The sequence below is a fragment of the Martes martes genome (assembly GCF_963455335.1).
Source record: "Martes martes genome assembly, chromosome: 10".
Classification (NCBI taxonomy): domain Eukaryota; kingdom Metazoa; phylum Chordata; class Mammalia; order Carnivora; family Mustelidae; genus Martes; species Martes martes.
The window spans coordinates 49,531,150-49,551,615 of NC_137898.1; the positions used below are offsets into that span (position 1 = coordinate 49,531,150).

The 20,466-nt window shown below is 51.7% G+C and overlaps 1 protein-coding gene across 1 annotated transcript in view; it reads left to right on the forward strand.

The window, feature by feature from the left end:
• The window catches only part of GALNT18 (polypeptide N-acetylgalactosaminyltransferase 18), a 341,676-nt gene that overhangs the window by 308,872 nt on the left and 12,338 nt on the right, over positions 1–20,466 (forward strand). The window contains exon 10 of the mRNA XM_080816994.1: positions 18,019–18,183. Coding sequence (XP_080673120.1) covers positions 18,019–18,183 — 165 coding nt within the window. The remainder of the gene's footprint in view (positions 1–18,018; positions 18,184–20,466) is intronic.

The window sequence follows — 20,466 nt, forward strand, 5'->3', positions numbered from 1 at the left end:
CCCCACCCACCTGGGGCTCTGGCCCAGCACACAGATGGCTCAGCACTCTGGACGCACGAGGACTCCTTCCGTGCCTCTGGCCTTTGGGGTTCCCCTCCCCCCGCAAGGAACTGGGGCAACCATCTCCCCATTGGAAGACATCGAGTCTCAACATTCCAGGAGCAAAGCATCAGATCCAAAAGCCCCCATTTCTCCCGACTTCCTACCCTTCAGGTCTCAGCCAAAGTCCAATTCCAAGGGGCAGCGTTTTCAGCCCACCCTGTCCCAGGTGCTCTCACGAGTTATTCTCAAATCTCTGCACCCATCTGACTGCTTCACCGCTCTTGCAGTATATGGATAAATGTGATCATAAGCACGGTGGGTAGTTAATCGTGACTTCGTCTACTTGTTAAGTAAATTTACGATCTACCACTAGATTGTAAGTTTCTGGAGGGCAGGCACTTGCTTGTCCTCCAGTGTATCCCTTGAGCCTAGCACACTGCCTGGCACAGGGCAGGAATCTGTTCATGAAGTTGGTGCATTTTCGAGTAACTGCAGCTGGTCTTCCCGACAAAGACCTCCTAGCCGCCTGCCCGGCCACATGAGCTTTACTATTCATCAGCCTTCACCCAAAGCCTGACTCTTCTGTAAAATGAGGTTAAAAACATCCATCTGATAGAGGTTTTGTGAGGATTAAGTGGAGAAATACATAGGGTGCTCAGCACGGAGCTTGGTACCCTGCAAATCCTCAATCAATATTTGCAATTGTTGTTATTTTTATTAGTAATGTAAGTTATTATTAGTGAAGATAAGATCTGGCAGGATCTGTATCTCTTCTTTTAGACACCGTATATTTTCGAGGAGACCTGGGGATGGGAGCTAGAGAGGTATACCCTCCCCCACGGGGATGGAAGCCAGATCCTGTGTATTTTTCTTGATGAGGGCCTGTCGTTACGGGGCAGGCTGGACAGGAGTGGGGAAGGAGAGCCCTTCCATCGAGGCGTCTCCTGCCCCGACGCTTGCTGGCACACAGAAACAGCCTGCCTTCCCATGTGACTCAACCCTCAGGCAAGAGAGGGCTCTCTGACAGACAGGGCTGTGTAGACCCCTTCCACCTGCCCCGGATCCTTCTGCAACTCACCCTTCCACTTGAGAGGGTCCCACGGAACTACCCACAGGAGTCCCCAGGATGCAAGCCGTGAGCCAGGCGCAGAGTGTAAGTGACAAGCCTTCCATCTCCGGAGACGCACTGCCCTTGGACCGCCTAGGCACAGCGTCCACCCCGACCCTGCAGAGGCTCTTCCTCCTACAGTCTGGAGCAGGAAGTAGGGAGCTCTCCCCAGAGCTCATGTGTGTGCTCCACTGCCCTTTGCACAAAGGCAGGCCCTCAAGCAGCCAGCTACATCCTTGGCGGCTCCTTGCTCCTGTTTCTGGGTGGGACAGTCCTTCACTGTGTGGGCCTGTCCTCCTCAGCTAACCTCAGGATGGTTAGCATCCCCGGACTCTGACCAGCAGTAGGGGCAGTGTGGACAGACCCACCCCCCGCGCATTTCCAAAGGAGCCCTGAAGGAGTTTATCACGTGGCTGAGAACGTGATAAAGAAGGAGCCTAGGACACAGGCTCTCGGATTTGGGAATGGCTAGTGGTCTTGACATCGGAATGGTGTTTCTACCAGGACAGATTAAAGATAGGCTGGTCTAGTTCAGGAAATTTCCTTAAGAGATGTGTTCAGAATGTAGTATGGGCACAAAGCGGTTCTTGTATTTGATTTTTCCAACTAACTTCATTGTCACCACACTGCCTTTGTCCCAGCTGCTTTTTCTGAAATCTGCTCATTGCTGAGCCTTAATGCTGCCGACACAGGGCTTTCGTGGAGTCCTTGAGGTTAGCATTGTGTTAATATACTGGGAACTTCAGCAGAGCCGGGCCCTCTAAATCAATCACTAGAACAGCTTTATTTTTTTTCTTCTTGCTCAAAATACACTATTAAATGCAGGAACACGTGTGGGAGTGGAGGTTGACTTGGGTGAAGGACACGCTTAAAAGGAAAATTTCATAACATTTTTTCTGCAGGAAAAGGGCCTTGCTGGTCTTAATTCTTGTAGAACTGAGCCACAGAACACATTTATGTCTCTGCAGCTTCCTTAGCTCCTCGGAATAGCCCGATCTGCTTCGAAGTCACTCAGTCATATTTGCCTGGGGCATAAAGGGACTTAACAGCTATAGATTACATAAAGAAATGACTTAATTCATAGAAAATTTAAGCCTGTTTTAAGTGATGATCACAAAACGGACCGAGCTGGTATTCACCTTCTCAGTTGCTCTGGGGGTTTCTAGGGTGGCAAAGTCTGAGTTGGCAGCTGCCCCTGAGGAATGAGGACAGTAGATACCATTGGTGTGCTTCCTGAGCACGTGGAGGTCACGGAACATCTGGGCGGACGTGGTCGGTAGAGCGCCTCCGTCCAGAGAGGCAAGTGTGGACAGGGAACTCAAGAGCATAGACTCCTCTCCCCCAGAGTTTACTAGGAAGGAAGGGCTGGAAAGAAAAAGAAGCCGATCGGCTACTAGGAGGGGTGTGGAGTTGAGAGAAGGTGTGTATTCTGCTTTGCTTTTTGAGGGAAGCGATAAGGGAGCACGCCTGAGGCTGAGGGAAGGAAGTGTGTAGAGAAAGAGGTCGGATATGTTGGGGGAGAAGGAAGCAACATTCTGGGGGTGGGGAAATGGCGAGGTCAGGAGAGGCTGGGGTCCAAGGCCAGTGGGGCTGGCCCTGGACTTCAGGGGAGGAGCTTCTTCCTCTGAGGCCCGAGGGCAGGGTAGAGGCTGGTCCAGGGGGAACAAGTGCGCAGGCTGAGTGGCAAGTCAAGCCTGGGGGCTTTGCCTCTATTCCGGAGCAGCGAAGGTATGGACACCCTGACGGGGGGTGGGGGTGGCTCGGAGACTAAGCAGGTACCCCCAGAAGGCCTAGTGGGGAGGGCAGGGTGGCCGGGCCTGGCTGCAGCTGAAGACCACAATTCTGTGGAGGGTCTAATTTGCCCAGTTCCAGGATTTTTCAGAAGCCGTGCCCAGCATCCAGGGAGAGAGTGGAGAGAAGGCAAACAGGCTGCAGAGGCAGGCTTACGGGGTGTCAAAGGCAGCAGGAAAAAGGAGTTAAAGACAGAGGGGCGCCTAGGCGGCTCAGTCGTTAAGGGTCTGCCTTCGGCTCAGGTCCTAATCCCAGGGCCCTGGGATCGAGCCCCACATCGGGCTCCCCGCTCAGCGGGAAGCCTGCTTCTCCCTCTCCCACTCCCCCTGCTAGTGTTCCCTCTCTTGCTATCTCTGTCAAATGAATAAATATAACCTAAAAAAAAAAAAAAAAAAAAAAGGAATCAAAGACCAGAAGGTGCAGGCAAGAGGGTGGTTGAAGGAATTTGGGTGCAGCCTTTCCAGGAACATGGAGAGGCTGGGAAGGCAATAAAGGTAGGTGAGGAAAGAAAAAAAAAGGTTATTATTTGGAAGTTCTCGGACTGATGAACAGGCATTCAGGAAGTGAGAGAGTGAGGAATCACGATGAGTAGGAGTTTGGGGGACAGTAGGACAGCGGAGGAAAAGGTTTAGGGGTACAGCAGTTCTGGGCACTAAGGGCTGGAATCCAGATATGGGCGGCTGACGTGCAGCACAGGTGGCCCTCCCCAGAACTGAGGCCCCGGGGCGGGTGCGGCTACTCATGGCCTGACGAGATGCGTGATGGGAGGGAGGGGGCACAGCAGACTGCCTGAGAAGCACTTGGGTGAGATGGCTGATGCCTAAGGAGATGTTCTTGTCCCCGATGGAGGGCTGTGGTGTGGAAGGGGTGCTGCTCTGGGGGGAGGGAGATATTGGCTCTGTCTCGCATCCCTCATGGGATAATGAGCAGATTCAAAGCCCACAAGAGTGACAATGTCCTCTAGAAAGAGCCATGTGCGGTGGGGACAGGAGAAGTTGCTTTTGGCTGGAAAGGACTGTCCTTGAAATATATTGGGACTTTGGGAGGCATTTGGGGAAGTCTTGAGGGGGTAGGGAGCTACAAAAGAAGATTGGCCAGGAAAGAAGCACAGAGCACATCAGGGGTTGGGAGAGGACGAGAAAGTCCCATAAAGACAATGAAAGTTAGACCTGATATACCACGTAGGCCCACGGAACAGGGAGACTGGGAAGAAAGGGATGGCAAAATCAGACTGGGGAATCCCATCTGCTTGTACTCAGCCACTGCAGTCACCCTGGGCCCCACAGAGTACCCACTCTCATGCTCTCAAGGCAACTGAACTCCATCCCCATCACATTGGTCCAGGATCAGCAGGGTTTCATGGAGTTTCCCCTCTGCCACTGGAAGGGATCAGAGTCCCAGCTGCCAAGAAGAAGAAGAGCTGGGTCATGGTGACCTAGAGAGGTCAGGGAAGGCTTCCTGGAGGAGGAGCTGCTCCTGGAACTTAGAGAAAGGGTGGCATAAGCAAAAGCAGAGCAGGAAGAACACTTCAAGAATGGGGCCACAGGTGGGAAGGGGTAGACTCGAACCTTCCCTTCCTTCTTTAGTAAGGAGCAGGGTATTGTAGTGCCTGGGATCTGGGTTTTGGATTCAGGTGACCTGAGTTCAGGTCCCAACTTTGCCCCTTGCTATGCACGCATTTACCTCCATCTAATGCAATTTTCTCACCTAAAAATGGAAATAATAATACTCCACTTATCTAAGGTTATTTTGAGGATGAAACAAGTGTATTTGTAAAGCATTTAACATCCCTGACATGCAGTAAGAGCTCATTGAATAATATCATTAGTATAATTATTTTATTTTCTGCAATTGGGAGGGGAAAAAGGAGCAGCGCTTTGCCGAGGACCTACATCCTGTGCCTTATACTTCACAAACACACCTCTGAAATGAGCTACTGTATCATTTTTACTAGATAGAAAACTACCCCCCAAATTTTGTGGCTTATGATCCATCCATGTTAGTTTATCTCAAGACTCTGAGCGCCAACAGTTTGAGCTGGGCAGGGCTGCGCTGGCCCTGTCTTCTGCTAGCTTCAGCGGGGCTCAGTCAGGGATCCGTGGCCAACTGCTGGTCAGCTGAGTCAGGTTCTGGAGGTTGGCTGATTGTCAGCTGGGAAGAGGGAGCTTCTGCGATGTGTGTTTCATCATCCAGTGGGCTGATCTAGGCTTCTTCACATGAGGACTGTGACAGGGGTTTCTGTGAGCAGCAAGAAAGGGCAAGCAGAACTCTATGAGTATCTGCTTGCATCACGTTTGCTGTGAAAATGTTGTCCTTGTCCAACGTCAGTCACAAGGCCACGGCCAAGCCCAGCCTCGAAGGGCAGAGGCAGAGTTGGCATGCAAGGATGGGGAAAATCTGCGGCCAATTTTATAACATTATCACACTGGCCTATGGTGTCTACTTTGTATTATTTCATTCACTCACTTACGCATTGGTCCACTTGTTCATCCAAAAGTATTTACTGAGTACCTGTCTTGTGTGCAAGAAAAGAAATTCCCAAAAGAAGGGCTTCAGCCTCCTAATACTCTGCCATAGTGCAGTCCACCTGGCGTTGCTCTCTGGGGTCTGTGACATTCAGTAAAGACATGAGCTGGACCTTTTTTCCCCAATAAAGCAGGTTTTACTCTTCTCAGGGAAGAAGAAGGTAGAGATGGAGAGGATGTTGGAGCAAGCACAATCAAGATTTATATTTGCAAATTGCAATCAGGCACCAATATTTCATCCACATGAGGTCAATTTCTCTGAGCTAACTTCTCCCTACTGGATCTTAACTTACAGGTTTTATTACCATGCTCTTTCCCCCATCTTCTTGATCATTGAGATTGCTGGAGAGTCCAGATCACCACTGACCTCAAATGTTAAAATCTCTGTCAAATACACACACACATGCACTCTCTCTCACACACACTCCCCCTTTCTCTGGGAACTTTCTAAACTCTTCTTAACTCAGTTCAGGATAACAGTTGTGGTGAGCCATCAAACAATTAAGCCTCCCCTCCCCCATTGTTCATGGGGCCAGAATAAGAGTTAGGGCCAGATAAGAGTTAGGCCTGGCACAGACTGCATCCTGGGAAAACTACAGAGAATCTTGTCCTTGAGAGACAATCCCATTCCATCTAAACTATTAATCCACAATGCCATATAGAAGGTGTTGTCCAAGGTTCTGGTCCAAAACAGAAGAGAGAGCTTAGAGGAGTCTTAGAGTAATGGACATGAAACAGGCACTAGGGAGGAAACCTGGATGGATTTCTAACCTGGAGTTCAAGGTCCCTGGAATAGTTTATCAAGACATTCATTTAATCGGCTAATGTGTTTTGAGTACATGTGGCAATGTCAAGCAGTGATTTGAACAACAGAGATACAATAGTGAGCAAGACAAGCGTGGTTCCTGCCATCAGGAACCTGGTAACCTGATGGATGGGAGAGACCCATGTTACAGACACAATGCTAATGGCTAACACTCACCAGCCCTCGGGCTGTACAATTCCCCAACAACTCTGTGCAACAGGTACAGCTCTGATCGCCTGCTTTGACAGATGAGGAAATTGAAAGAACAAATGGCGAAGGGCATCATCTGTAGTCACACAGCTAATGAACAAGAGAGGGTAGGGGAGGGAATCAAATTAGGCAGTTCAGGTCCAGAATTAACCTTTCTAGAGTCAACTACTTCCCCTCCCCCCACTGAATCAAGTTTTTGTGGTACCTGTTTTCTAACTCCTTTGTTGTTTTCTTTAAGAGCGTGCATCCCGTTCTGTGATTCTATTTTTGTGTGATTACTTGGTGAGGGAGCAGAGCAAAATGGTTGTGTCAGTCAGTTCAGGCTTTGTTATGCTCCAGTAACAGATGACCTCGAAATCCAAGTGGCTTACAATAACAAACATTTCTCGGTTGTGTTACTTGTCCAAGTCTTTGCTGACCTTATCTCCATTTTGCAGTGCCTTGTCAAAATCAGCCAATAGTAACGAAGCTGTGCTCTTCATCTAAAGCACGGTCTACCAAGGGACTGCAGGCAACAGTTACGCCACGTGTCTCACCAGTGCATAAAAGAGGTCACCATCTTTCTAGGCTCTGGGGACCGTTCCTCCCTGCCCACTCTCTGGCTCCAGAGTCAATGTCCCATATTTTAGAATTTAGACAGCACCCCTCATCCAGTATTGATTTATCATTCGTCTTAGGCTGACAGTCCCCAAATCATCGTGTTGTACAAGAAATGGTTATTTCTTGCTCATGCTCTGTGGTCATCATGGTTCAGCTTCAGCTCTGTGTCCTCTCCCCTTTTCCTGTGACCGAAGAAGCAGCTCCTATCTGTGACGCTGCCCATCCAGTGGCAGAGAGTAAAAAGTAGATGACATGATGGCTCTTTAAGCTTTTGACTGGGAAGGGCACACATCTCTCCCGTTCATATCCCATTGGTTAAAGGCATGTGGCCAAGTCTGACACTAATGATGCAGGGACATGTAATAGCTCGGTCGGGGAGGGGAATGCAGGAGGGGCTTCCCAGGGCAGAGCAGTGAATCAATCTGTTCGAGTCATTGGGGTGCACGCATTGACCATCACAAGCTGATGCAGGGTTGGCAGACGGTTGTGGTTTGGGAATGAAGAATGCCAGGGCATTTTCCCAAGGGCACGTGATCTGTTCCAGCTTAGCTGTTTATCAGGGAGCAGACACAGCTTGTAGCAGACAAGCAGACACAGCTTTGAAGGGCTCTGAGCAGTGCCTTCCAAAATGGGACCAAATTGAACCCTGCAGTCAGATAGCAGGTGTCTGATATTTCTTTGAGATAGTGAACTTCCCACTGAACAAGTGAGCTGTATTTGTGCATTCGAGGGGAGGGGAGTTATTATCAACAGCAGCAACTGCCCCAAATTTGGGCAGCTTCAGCTGAAAACAAAGGGTGAGTGCTGTTGCAGAAAACCTGGTGATTCATTGCATAGACTCCAAAGGTGGGCTGACGGGGGTGGGGGAAAGGCAGGAATGGGGACAGCTCCAGGGGCCTCAGCCATAAGAGCATGTGTTAGCTACAGAGCTGCCTCATCTCTGTGTCTCTCCAGCTCATGTTTTAAATTCCTGGGAGGAGACAGCCTTCTTGGCCCCTTGACAATCTACTCTCACCCGTGGGCAGGTCGTGGAGTCACAGATCCCAGACTATTTGGGGTCCAGCCCTGGCTGGAGCCATTCTCAGAGGAGGGGTCACTGTTAGATATTGTAGGCCAAGTGCAAGGACACCTGCTCCTGCCTCTTTACAACCGCCTGCCCCAGTCGCTGGCTCTGCACATTCTCTTCTTGTTCTGAAATGTGCAGAGAGCAGAAGGAATGAGGGAAGGGCAGCAGCAGAGGGAGGATGAGCAGCTGAGGTCCACGCCAGGGGCAGTGGGCAGGCACTGCTCCCTAGAGACAGGCACAGGAGGCTGCAGGGAGACGGCTCAGACAGCGATCCCAGTCTGGAGCTCCTGCTCCTTGTCTCATCCTGAACCACGCCAGCCTTGCGTTCCTGGAACTCAGTTTTCTTCCCCCTGTGGTTCTCAGCTTCTTCTCTTATACCTTCATGATGGAGGATATTCAGATACTTGGTCCACTCCCAGCTGTGTGACCCTCCAGCCTCACTGGCTTTTCACCCACTAAAGAAAGCATACTAGCCTGCCAATGAGTGAGATACTTCCTTATTTTGTTTAAAAAAAAAAAAAAAGACATTCACAAACCAGTAGTTTATTATTTAGAAAAGTGACTTGCTTTATATAATAAGTGAATGAAACATATACGTGCATGCCACCTATATTCACCGCATAGCTGAAGACCGCTGGGACGTGCTCCTCTTACTTCCTTCTCTTTAGTGTTCTTGAAATGTCTCCTGGGTGTTCTGTATTTGTTAAGACTCTTAGTTGCAAGTGACAGAGACCCAACTCAAACCAACTTAAATGTAAAATAGTTTTCCTCTCATGTAACTGACAAGCCCATGCCTGGCTCCAGCTTCAGGCAGGGCTGGATCCAGGGGCAGAATGAAGCTTGCTGCACTCCTATCTTCTCTTTTCTTCCTTTCCTCACCCCTCTCCTTATTCCTCTTCCTCTTCCTCCTCCTCCTCCTCTTCTTTTCTCTCTCCCTTTCACCTGCCCTCCCTCCCATTTCGCTATGGTTCCCTTCATATGTAACTTTAGTCTCTCTCATCTTCAAGCAGAAAAGGCTTCCCTGATTTACCTGAGGAAGAAGGCAGCAAGTAGCTCTGGGCCTAGCACCTTCTAGCATATTCACACAAATAGAAAATCTGAGGGAGGACTTTTATTGGTCCAGACGGGATCACCATGTCCAACCTGGAACCAATCCCTGGGCCAAGGCAATGGGGCACCCTGATTGGCTGTGAAACATGCCTACCGTGATGGCCAGAGTGAAGCAAGACACTGGTACAAGAAAGCAAATAAAGCTGTCAGCATCAAGAACCCTGCAGCTGCCTTCTCTAGTTCGTCTCTGGTCTCTCGCTGGTAATTCACTCCCGCTCAGCCCTCGCTTTCTATTCAGGAAGCTGATGGCTGCTGCCACCTGGCTCTCTCCTGGGGCAGAGGGCCTGACAAGGGAAACACCGAGCCCAGGACACACCAAGAGCTCAGAATGGCACAGGAAGAGAAGACAGAGCAAGGTGGGAGACGCGGGTTGCTGCCTGGGTTGGCTGGGCGGCAAACAGCCCCAGAGACGGTGGTGGAGAAAGGGCCGACACCCATGCTGTGGGTACAGGCCGACACCCAGAATGAAACACACGAGCTATGAATCTAAGTCAGAATTTCCAAGCCCAGCAGTGGTGCCAAGCAGCTGCTGGCCTGGCCATCCTGGCTCAGGTACATAGTGAGAGGCAGAAATCAGGCCTCGCTTCATCTGTTCTGCTCAGTCTTATGCCCAAAGACAGCGCCTTGGCCCAAAGCTCACTTTTCTCCCCTGTCTCCCAGGCCCACAGAAGGGACTGTGTCACCTCTAGCCCCAGCTCGCTTTCCAGGCCCTCTGGATGGCTGTGACTCAAAGAGCCTGAGAATTCCTTGGATGTGCTGGCAGGTGGAGGATAGTTGATCTGAAGTCCCAGGGTGCCATCAACTCTTCAGCCCTGAGCTGCGTTTCCAGCCTCATCTCCCCACCCCCGGGGGCACTCTTTCTCCCCACAACGGCAAGGTAGTGCCAAGCCTCCTGCCTTTGTTTGTCCTTCCCCTTCGGACAGTGGTCCCTCATCCTACTCCGTCATCTGGGCACACTACTCTCCTCCTAGGCTGTTCTCCAAACTCACCACTCACAGCCCAGCCCCGGGGAGAGTACATCACCCCAGCTCCGGCCCCTCCAGCACTCTGACCTGCTGACTCTGCTCTAAGCCTGGCTGTGAGGCTCTTCTCTTCCGTTTTTGGATGGCTGTCTCCCCACCCGGCTCCCCGGGGGGAACCCTTGTCTTCCTCCTCTCTGCTCCCCGGTGCCCCCTCTGGCTACACCCCAGTGGGCATGAAGGAGTGTTTGCTGAATTAAACCAGATCATCTATTGGCTATGCATGAGGTGCCTGTTACAGACCTCTCCACACACACAAGGTGGGCTCAGGTCCTTCGCTTCTCCTGTTCCCTTCCACCCGGGAAATGGGCTCACAACGGGGAGCTCTGAGCTGGGGACCTTGCTCTCCTTCACAACTCTGGCAAACAGAAAGGTTTATAAATGTTTTCCTTCCCTTAATGTACCTGGTTCTGTGCTTAGTGAACAGAAGATCATTTTGGAAATGACTCCCCTTCACTCCTGATTTAGCATCCGTGCCCTGCGGTCCTCCGCGCTATAACTAACCTCTGTGTCGAGGGGTTAATGACCAGTAACCAAACCCTTAAATCAGCCTGCCCTCTCTGCAGAGGGGCCAGCAGCTCATTCTTGGTAAGGAGGACAAAGAGCCCATTTCTAGCACATATTACAGATGTCCACAGTCACTACTCTAAATTGAGATTGAATAAGGCCAGCCTCGGCTCTTTCTCCGCACCCCGCCCCCCCACACACACACACCGTGCAGGTCTGGGCCCTGCCGGCCATTTCCGTGAATCCTTATCCACAGACCCACTGGTGGGGCTGACTCAGAGGCCAGGGGATTGAGACCGGGCTGCTGGACCAGGAGATCCTTCTCTCCTGAGTCCCTGCCTGCCTTGTCCTTGCCCTATAGTTCCTGCGGCCAGACCAGGGGCCAGCAATGTTATAATCCTCACAACGGCACTTTCCAGGTCAGGAAACTGAGGCTCAGAGTGGTTTCCCACCTACAAAGTGAGGGCAGGGATGCCGAGTGGAAACCCAGGTCCACCTGACTCTATCCCACTGGACCAGTGGTCCTCAAACGTTCTCATGCGTCCGACTTACCTGGAGAGCTTGTTAAAACACAAACTTCTGGGCTCTGCTCAGTTTCTGATTCATCAGGTCTGGGGTTGGGTTTAAAATGTGTACTTCTGTCAAGTTCTTAGATGATACTGGGACCGCGCTTTGAGAACTGTTCTCCTAAACAGTGGTGCTTCCTAACCCCTTGACCGCCCTCATCAGAGTCTTGCAAACCGTACCCCTGCCAGTGGGGTTCTCCCTTGGCCCCAAGATGAGAGGGAGGCTTGGAATCCAGAAGGTTCTAGGCGCTGTCCCAATGTTTCCTCCCTAGGCTGCACAGAATGTCCTTAATACAGCTAGTTTTCAACCTTGGTTGCACATTGGAATCACCTGGAATAGACCCATACCTAGGGCTCACCTGCTAAGACTTTTTAAAGCTCCCCAGGTGATTCTACTATGTGACCAAGGTAGAGAGCACTGCCTTCCCTTGCTTGCATTCTGGAATGTGTCCCTTTGATCCCTCCATTCTCCCTGACTTCATTTGCTCCCAGATCTTTCTCCTCTTCCAAAGCCCAGCACCCATCCCCTCCTCCCAGAAGCCTGCCCCATGCAGTGGTCCAGCCCACAGATTGGCTTTCTCTCCAGGGATCTTTGCCACCAACCCCACATTCTGATACTTTGTAATATAACCATTGTTTGTGATTTTCAACCCCTAGGCTATCACTCCCCTGGTGTGTTTCCCACCCTTCCTACCCTCACAGAGGACTGGGCTCTGAAACCTTGTTGGGCTGCAACAAGGGTACAGATCTCCTGCAAGTTTCCAAAGAAATGACCTCGAGGACTCTGCTTCACCCTGGGTCACTGTCTCCACAAAAGCGCCCTGCAAATAGAGTTGTTTCTTCCCTGTAGTAGGTTCTAGAGCCTCTTGTTAAAAGTGCTCCGCCATGACTGCTCTCCTTCCACCACCCCTGCACCCTCCGGGCTGAGGAAGGTTTGCTGCCCCTTCTCCCGATGAGTGTCTCTGAATGTCTCTACCTTATTTTTCAAGGACGCCCACTCCATAGGCCATCAGTGTTACCGAGGAAATATCACTTAATGAAGAAGATTAAAACTGCCCCAAATCCACATGCCCCTTGTTTGGAAGAGGGCTGGGACTTCTGTTGCACCTTGGAACCTTGTTATTATGTCATTTAACCAACCCCATTGTGCTCCTGATTTGCCTGGGGAGCCCTCCACCCTCTCCCCCTACCTGTCTCAGCCTCTGCTCTGGTGGAGGCCCTGCTAAGGGCTGGGGAAGACAAGACCATCTGGGATGCTCGACCCAGGACTGGGAGCAAGGCCCTGAGTCAGCAAGGTCTCAGCCTTCCCTGGAAGCTCCCCCAGGCAGGAGGGTAGAGAGCAGCCACCTGCCTCTGCACCCCGGCAAGGTCTGCATACCCTCTTAGCCTCAGTTTCCCTATCCTTACAAATGGGAGGTGACCACAGATATGGACAGTAGCTGGCAGACAGGTATACTAAACTCTGTTTCTTCTCTTCTCCCCCCTCCCTTCCTGGGGCAGCTCCGGGGGCCAGTGGCCATGTCTGTCCGTGTGGTGCTGTTGGATGTGAGTGAGGGGCAGATCTCGTGCGAGGCCATACCTGTCTCTGGTGGAGGCCAGTCCCACCTCTACACCTGCCAGGTAGAGAAGGGGTGTGGAGGACAGCCGTCAAGGCTCTGTCCAGGGGCCCACTTGCATCTTGCGGGGTGGGGCACTTGCTTATCCAGGAGATGAAGTGACAGAGCAAGGGGCACCTCTGACCCTGGGGGTCTTTGTGTGACCTTGGCTCCGTGGCCCCCCAGGGCAGAAGTGTGCACCCAGGGGCACCGTGGTCTCCCTGGTTGGCTCTCCCACTCAGCTACTCATTGTGACTCCTGCTCCCAGCCTGAGGAAGGGGAGAATTCCACTGGGGTGAGCCCCAAGACACGGGTATGTTTGCTCGGTCCCCTGCCAGGGCTTTTTCTCTTTTCTCTGCAAGCATCAGAATGAAATGCCCAGATCAGGTTTGAAGCCCTGTCCAGGCGAATGGGAGTGCGTGGGAAATGAGTAGGTGCGTCATTTGCAGCTGAGGAAGAACCGAGTGGTAGGGATGTCTTTTCTATATGTCCCCCACCCCACCTGGGGTGGGGGTGGTTTGTGAAACATCCCAGGCAGGCTCTGGCTCGCACTCTGCCACTGATGGGAGTTACCGAGAAAATGTCACTTCTTACACTCTTGTATCACAGGTGTTTTGGTACAAGGCCCTCTAGCCCTCTGATGCTTCCTTAGTCCTCTCTCAGAGCTCAAGTGGCTCACCACCACGGGAAGCTTCCTAAGCCAGTCTCCTGGCCTCACCCCCGCCCCCTCGGCCTGGCTACTGGTGCTGCAGGGACCCAGAGGAGGCAGGTGAGCAAGGTGAGAGGTCACCGGTGTGGCTCTGGACTCACACTGCCTCCATGTAAATCTCAGCTACTCCACCTTTGAGACTTTTACCCAATGTCGTGTGCCTCAGTTTCCCCCATCTCCAAGACGGGGATCATTGCAGCCCCCACCTCCTAGAGTTGTTTTAGGATTCCGTGGGATAAGGCATGCATGTCGCTTTGTGTCTGGCCCAGAGTAGGAGCTGAACACATTACAAGTTTTGTTACCAGCCACCTAAGGCGGGGGTTCTCCACAACCACCCCCTTGAGTGTCCAGAGTCGGAAAAGTCTCTGCTGCAGGGCGGGGGCTGTCCTGTACATCATAGGAGGCTGAACAGCGAGTTCAGAGGTCCCTGACTTCTACCCCCTGGACGCCAGTAGCAGCATCCCTCTCCTCCATTGTGACAACCTCAGATGTCTCCAGACATTGCAGATCCCCCCCTGGTCGGCCAAACTGCCCCTCTCTGGGAGCCACAGCTCTGAGTCATTTCTTGCTGAAATCTTCCAGGTTGCCCATGACTCAGAAAGCCCAGCCCCGCTGGTACTAAAAGTGGGGCATCTTGTAGGAAACGGTTTCCCCTCTTTTATGTTCAGGCCATTTACCGGTTCGGTCCACTGCTGGCTGGACTTCTGAGGGGTCGGAGGGAGGACTGGAGAGCCTCTGCTGAATCACTCTCTCTGATCCGCCAACTTCGTGGCTCCGCCCCCAAGAGGCACTTTTGTGTTTGCTTTTCAGTAACAAACAACTATCTGTCCCTATTAGGACTTGCCCAGCTTCTGGAGCAATAAGCAGGTCTAGTGACAGCCAAACCAGCTAGTAAGCGCACGCTGGGCTCTCAGAGCGTCTCCCCCAGGCACTTCCGAGCAGCTGAGTGAACAAAACTGATTTGCGCCGTTACCTGGGCAGCCGCTTGTGTCTATAGAGCCTGGCCTGGAGACCGCCGTCATGCCCCGTGACAGGGATGAAGGAAGCGGGGCGGGGAAGGGGGGGGGGCGTGTAGCAGTAACTGGCTTCCTGGCAGTCCTTTTCGGGCAGCGCACACTCCCGAGCCTCAGGAAATCTGGGTCCTGGTGCGCAGGGTGACGAAGAGCTGCCCCGTGTCCTGAGGACAGAACGTGGTTGCATTCCACGCAAGGGCTCTGTACTCTTGGAGAGAGGCCCAGGTCGCAGGAGGTGGCTCTAGGATTTGGCACATTCATAGAAGCCTTTCTGGAGGTGGTGAGTTTTTATTTCTCTTTTCAAAGTAGCAAGAGTCGGGAGAGGCCAGTGGAGGAAGCAGAAACAATGCTCATATTGTGAGATTAGAGCCATTATTTCCTGATATGTTAGTTTCCCCACCTTGGCTGTTGGGTCCTCCAGGAGAGGGAACATGGCTCTCTCATCTCTGTTATCTTCAGATCTCAACTTAGAGGTTGTTGGATGGATGGAGGGTGGGTGGATGGTGGATGGATGGATGGATTAGATGTCTAACAGCATCTGTTTAACTTCCTAAATCCTGTCATCATATTTTCCATCACCTCCAACAAACCGGAAGCCACAGCAGTTCATCAGCTTTCCTTGGTGGTGAACTGGAAACCCAGGCCACAAATGGAGAGTCCCTTACCCAATATAGGTGTTGAATAGGCTCCTCTTGCCTCTGTTCCGGTCACATTTCCACACTGAAGCTAGGCATTCCACATTTGGCCTGGGCTCAGAACTTTGATCACTATGATTCTTCACCTCTATTATGGGAAAAATCAGTCATCTTAGTAATTTAATGCCAATTTCCATGGATTCACCAAATCTGATGACTTATAAGATTATCTGAGTGTCTCCTATTCACCTCTTCAGATCTACTCTCCATCTTTCTCCTTCTACCCTAGGAGGCTGAATTTATGGACTGTTTCTTTTTTTTTTTTTTTAAGATTTTATTTATTTATTTGACAGACAGAGATCACAAGTAGGCAGAGAGGCAGGCAGAGAGAGAGGAGGAAGCAGGCTCTCTGCTGAGCAGAGAGCCCGATGCGGGGCTCGATCCCAGGACCCTGGGATCATGACCTGAGCCAAAGGCAGAGGCTTTAACCCACTGAGCCACCCAGGCGCCCCTATGGACTGTTTCAATGGGCTCTCATGTTCTTTGGCTTCCAGCTGGGTTCTACCAATGGGCTGACCCAGAAGAAGAACAGAGTGGGGAGGGGAGAGTAAAGTTGAAGTGTTTATTCACCACCACTCGCCATTATCCCCAAGCCCCTCCCACCCTGAAGCCTTCTTGCAAGTCAACCCTCTGTCTATAACTTTTCTATTACAGACTCTTGTAACTGCTCTCTTCTCTCATCCCTTTGGGTCTAGGAGTGGTAACAGCTCCATGTTATTATCCTCAGGGAACTATACAATCCCTGGGGTTCCCTTACATCTTACCCACACCATGGAGCATTATGCCTTTATTATACCCTGCTTGGATTCTACTACCTTGAGTGTGTCATCTGTTTCCTGTCGGGGCCTTGACTCATACACTGGCCTGAGGCTCTTCTTAGGTCTGAAGGGTAACCCCGCCTGCCTCTCCATGCCCTCCCTGGACTTCCAAGGGTCAGGAAGAACATGCCCCCCAAGAACCACCCCTTACTTCCTTCCCTGCACTGCCCTTCTCACCCCACAGTCCTTTTTTGTCATGCACTCATGTTTAAAAGTCCTTGTCAACCACCCTCTTCTATTAATACAAGAAATGATTTATTTTATCATTTGGAATGAATCAAAAATATTTACCAGTGTGAACTGTTTAATATACGAAGATAATAAGAGGGCCCATCCTAACTTTAACCTCAAGCAAATAAACATACTATCTCAATTTGCCCATGGGGCCTAATTCTAAGGGGAGGGGATGTTAATTTCTTTAGTAACATGAAGAGAAAACTCACAGAACCCTCTGACTTGTCACTCAGAGCCCTTTTGGGGAACCATTTCAGAGAAGTGACTGAAAACTTTGAAGGTCAGAGATCATGTGGCTTTCCTCTAGACCACGGCCAGTAATCTACAGCCCATGCACAGCCCTTGTTATTGTAAATGAAGCATCATCAGAGCACAGCCATCGTTTACATATTGTCTGTGGCTGTGTTCAGGCTACGATGGCAGAGTTGAGTTTTCAGACAGTATGGCCCTTGGGCAGGAAAGAGTTAACACAGCAGGCCTGACTGTGTCCTTTGAAAGATCTGCTTACCATGTTGGCCTTCACAGGCATCTGAGAACTTGTATTTCAGAAGGGTTCCCACCATTCCCAGATGTGTAAGAGTGGCTTGCTATGCCCAACCAGACTATACAAACAATAAGGTTTATGCTAAACACCTGCTTTGCTCCTCGGAGTCTGGAATATGGGTATGTACCAGGCAGAGGCTGCCTATGTGACCAGCCCTGATAACAACAAAAAACAAACAAACAAAAACAAACAAACAAAACCCAGCTGAGTCTGTAGAGCTTTCCCGGTAGAAAACATCTCACCTGTGTTGTCTCAGCTCCTTGCTGGGGGAATTAAGAGCATCCTGTGTGACCTCTAGGAGAGGACCCTGAGGAGCTAGCACTTGGTTTCTCCCTGACTTTGTCCTATGTGCCTTTGCTGATAAAACTTGTATCCTTTTCCTATAAGAAATCATGACTGTGAGTACAAATGTGGGCAGTCTAGGGAGTCCTACTGAATCACCAAATCTGGCAACGGCCTTAGGGACCACCCAACACACTGCAGAGCCAAAAATATTTTCCACCCGGCCCTTTAAAAAAAAGTTTGCCAACCCCTGCTCTACACAGTTGTAATCTGGATGGAAATTTTATGTTCCATGTCTCGGATCACACAAGACTCTGAACTGCCTAAGGCCTGGCACAGGTCTCTTGCTTCGTATCTATGGGCCAAGCACAAATCTTGCACAAAACATTTATGGAGGGAGGAAATCAGCAAGCCTGCAAATCATGGATCCAAGCCATGTTTTTTAAACTGTGGGTGGTGAAATCAATTTAAAAGTTTATGACCAATGCTTTTCAGGGAAAGAATAGAATAGAAAATACCAGATTGCACTGCCTATGGTAAGACTAAGTTTCGGGCCTCGAAAATTTTGTCTCAGTTCTACACGCGGACCAGAGACTATCCTGGATCAGGATGTAAAAAGCTTTCCTGTCCACTGCAACAGAAAATCGTGTGAAGCCCACAAGCTTGTGCTCCCTTTGCCAGCTGCCCAGGGAGCAGTCCCCTCCCCTGAACCCTCCCATCTCTCCGTCATTACGTCATTACGTCATTACGCTTACCGGCGTTCTTGCCCCGCCCCACAGAACGTGTACTACACCAGCAGTCAGCAGATCCACGTGGGCATCCTGAGCCCCACGGTCGACGACGACGACAACCGATGCCTGGTGGACGTCAACAGTCGGCCTCGGCTCATCGAGTGCAGTTACGCCAAAGCCAAGAGAATGAAGCTCCACTGGCAGTTCTCTCAGGTAAGAGCGTCCGAGCCGCCGGCGAGAGTAGCCGGAGTGAAGAGCAGGCGGGAAGTCCACAGGGGCCCCAGAGCGTGCGGGGAGTGGGGGAGGAGGGGAGGAAGAGGAAGGGGACACGGTGCGGGGAGTCTGTGACTCGGGGCCAGCTCTCCGGATTGTCTGGGTACCTACTCTGGGCCAGGGGTTTCACATCCACGATTAGCTCACTATCTCCTAATATTGGCTCTAAAGGGGAAATTGTTGTTGTTGTTGTTTTTACTATCATTTTATTTAATTCGTGGACATAAGGAAACAGGCTTGGGGGGCGGGGGGGGGGGGTCATCTGCCCAAAGTCACAGAGTAAGGAGCAGGGCTGGGACTTAGGCTCTGGCCACTCTGACTTTAAACCCTCACCTTTCTCCTGCACACATTCTGTTCTCCCTAGATGAAGCCCAGTGTCCCAGGTGTAGACAGTGCTGGGGCATCCTTGACCGGTGCCCCGCTCTGCCCTGGTGGGCTCGTTCTAGGAGAGAAGGCTTCTTCAAAGGGCATGTGGACATAGTATTCCTGTGTTAAGTCTCCATCAGTTCTAAGGCCCATATTTGACTCCTTGCTCTCCATTGACCCAGTTATAAAATGTAGCCCAAAGATCAAGAGGCCCAACTGGAGACAGTCCACAGTGACCCCACTTTGAAGAGAACCTTTGCCTCAGCCCAGAGGCATCCCGGCCCCGAGGGCATCTGCTAAGTTAGGGCTGGTCTTCCTCAATAGGCAGGGACACCCACCACCCAGGGGGTGCAGAGGAAGTGTTCAGAACAGGAAGTAAGGAACCCGCCGCTCTCTTAGGCATGGGGGACTCTACGTGGGAGATGCTTCCAGGAAAGTCAGAAAGGGAATGTCTGTATTTGTGGGACTGAGTGGCAGGACCCCGACCCAAGCTTCCCAGCAAGCTGCTCCCGCCCTGGGGAGGAGGCTCATGGGGGCTGGAAGAGGCTGTGTAGTTACTCTCCCCTGGTGGGGGGGAGGGTATGGGCAGCCTTGGGCCTGTGACCTGGGTGTGTGCAACCAGAGGACTGAGTAGGGTCCTAGATGATGAGTGGTGAAGGTCAATACTGAGTTCAAAACAAGGTCATAAATTTAGGGGCTAGTTGGAGAGCAAGAGCCCCGCCGAGGGTTTTGTGACCCTGGGAAAGCAACTGCTAGGGAGCAGAACGGGGAGCCAAATGGGCTTCTGGGGACAGGTAGGAGACGCGTGCGGCCACTCGGAGTCTCGGCTGGGTCTGCAGTGGCACTCCTTCCTGTTCACGTGACCTTCGCCGAGCACTGTAAAGATCCGTTCCTGTAAGAGCAACAGTCAGCCTTCACAGAGTGCTCCCTAAGTGCCCGACTCTGTAAACGGGGGGCACCTCGCCGCTCAGTTAAGCCTCACCACAGCTGTGCACACAGGGACCATCCCCGCCCCCCCCACCCCGCGTTCCACGTGAGAAAACACAGACGCAAAGATGGTAAATACCAGGCCAGCATGGTCCTGGGGGTGCCTGCCCACACATTATTTTACATTCTCCTCTACTTCCAGTCGGGGCATGTTGGTAGCGGCACCTGGGAGAAGGTCAGCATCGGGGCTGAGGTTAGAGAATATGGGGCACAGCTTCCTCGTGGCTCCCTCTCTCTGGCTGAAACACCTGTCTCACCTCCATGGTCTGCCTTTGTCACGTGTCCCCACAGGCTGTGTAGCCCTGAGTGACATGGACCAGGGCTACATTTCCCCTGTGGCCCTCCTTTACACGGAGAGGCCGAGAGAGGGCCGGCAGCATAAGGTCAAAGACGCAGGCTGGGTGCATGCTCCGTGGCGAAGCGGCTGTCGTTTCCCAGCTCAGGCTAGAGACCACATATGAAAGATAGAGGCCACATGCCTGCAGCCTGGAGGCAACAGAGAAAAAGGGACCCGTGGGCCCACAGGAAGGTGGGTGGGACTGACTTTGCCAGGGTGAGAAGGAGATCGTCCCGTCCGGAGGCTCTGTGCTGGGGCTTACGTCAGGCCACTCTCTGCTGCCTTCAGCCAGGCCTGCTGGGCCCCTGGGAACTAGGAAGGAAATGGCGCAGGAAGGTGGTGGGTGGGGAGCTGGAGCAGGGCTGAGGGCCTTCCAGAAGAGACGGTATTTCACCTTGAAGAGTGTGTAGGAGCTTGTGCCATGTGAAAGTAGGGAAGGGTGTTCCAGGGAGAGGGAACAGCATGCACAAAAGCTGTGGAGGCTCAAACCCCAGCTGTGCTCAGGGAGCTGTGGAGAGCCAGGTGTGGCCGGG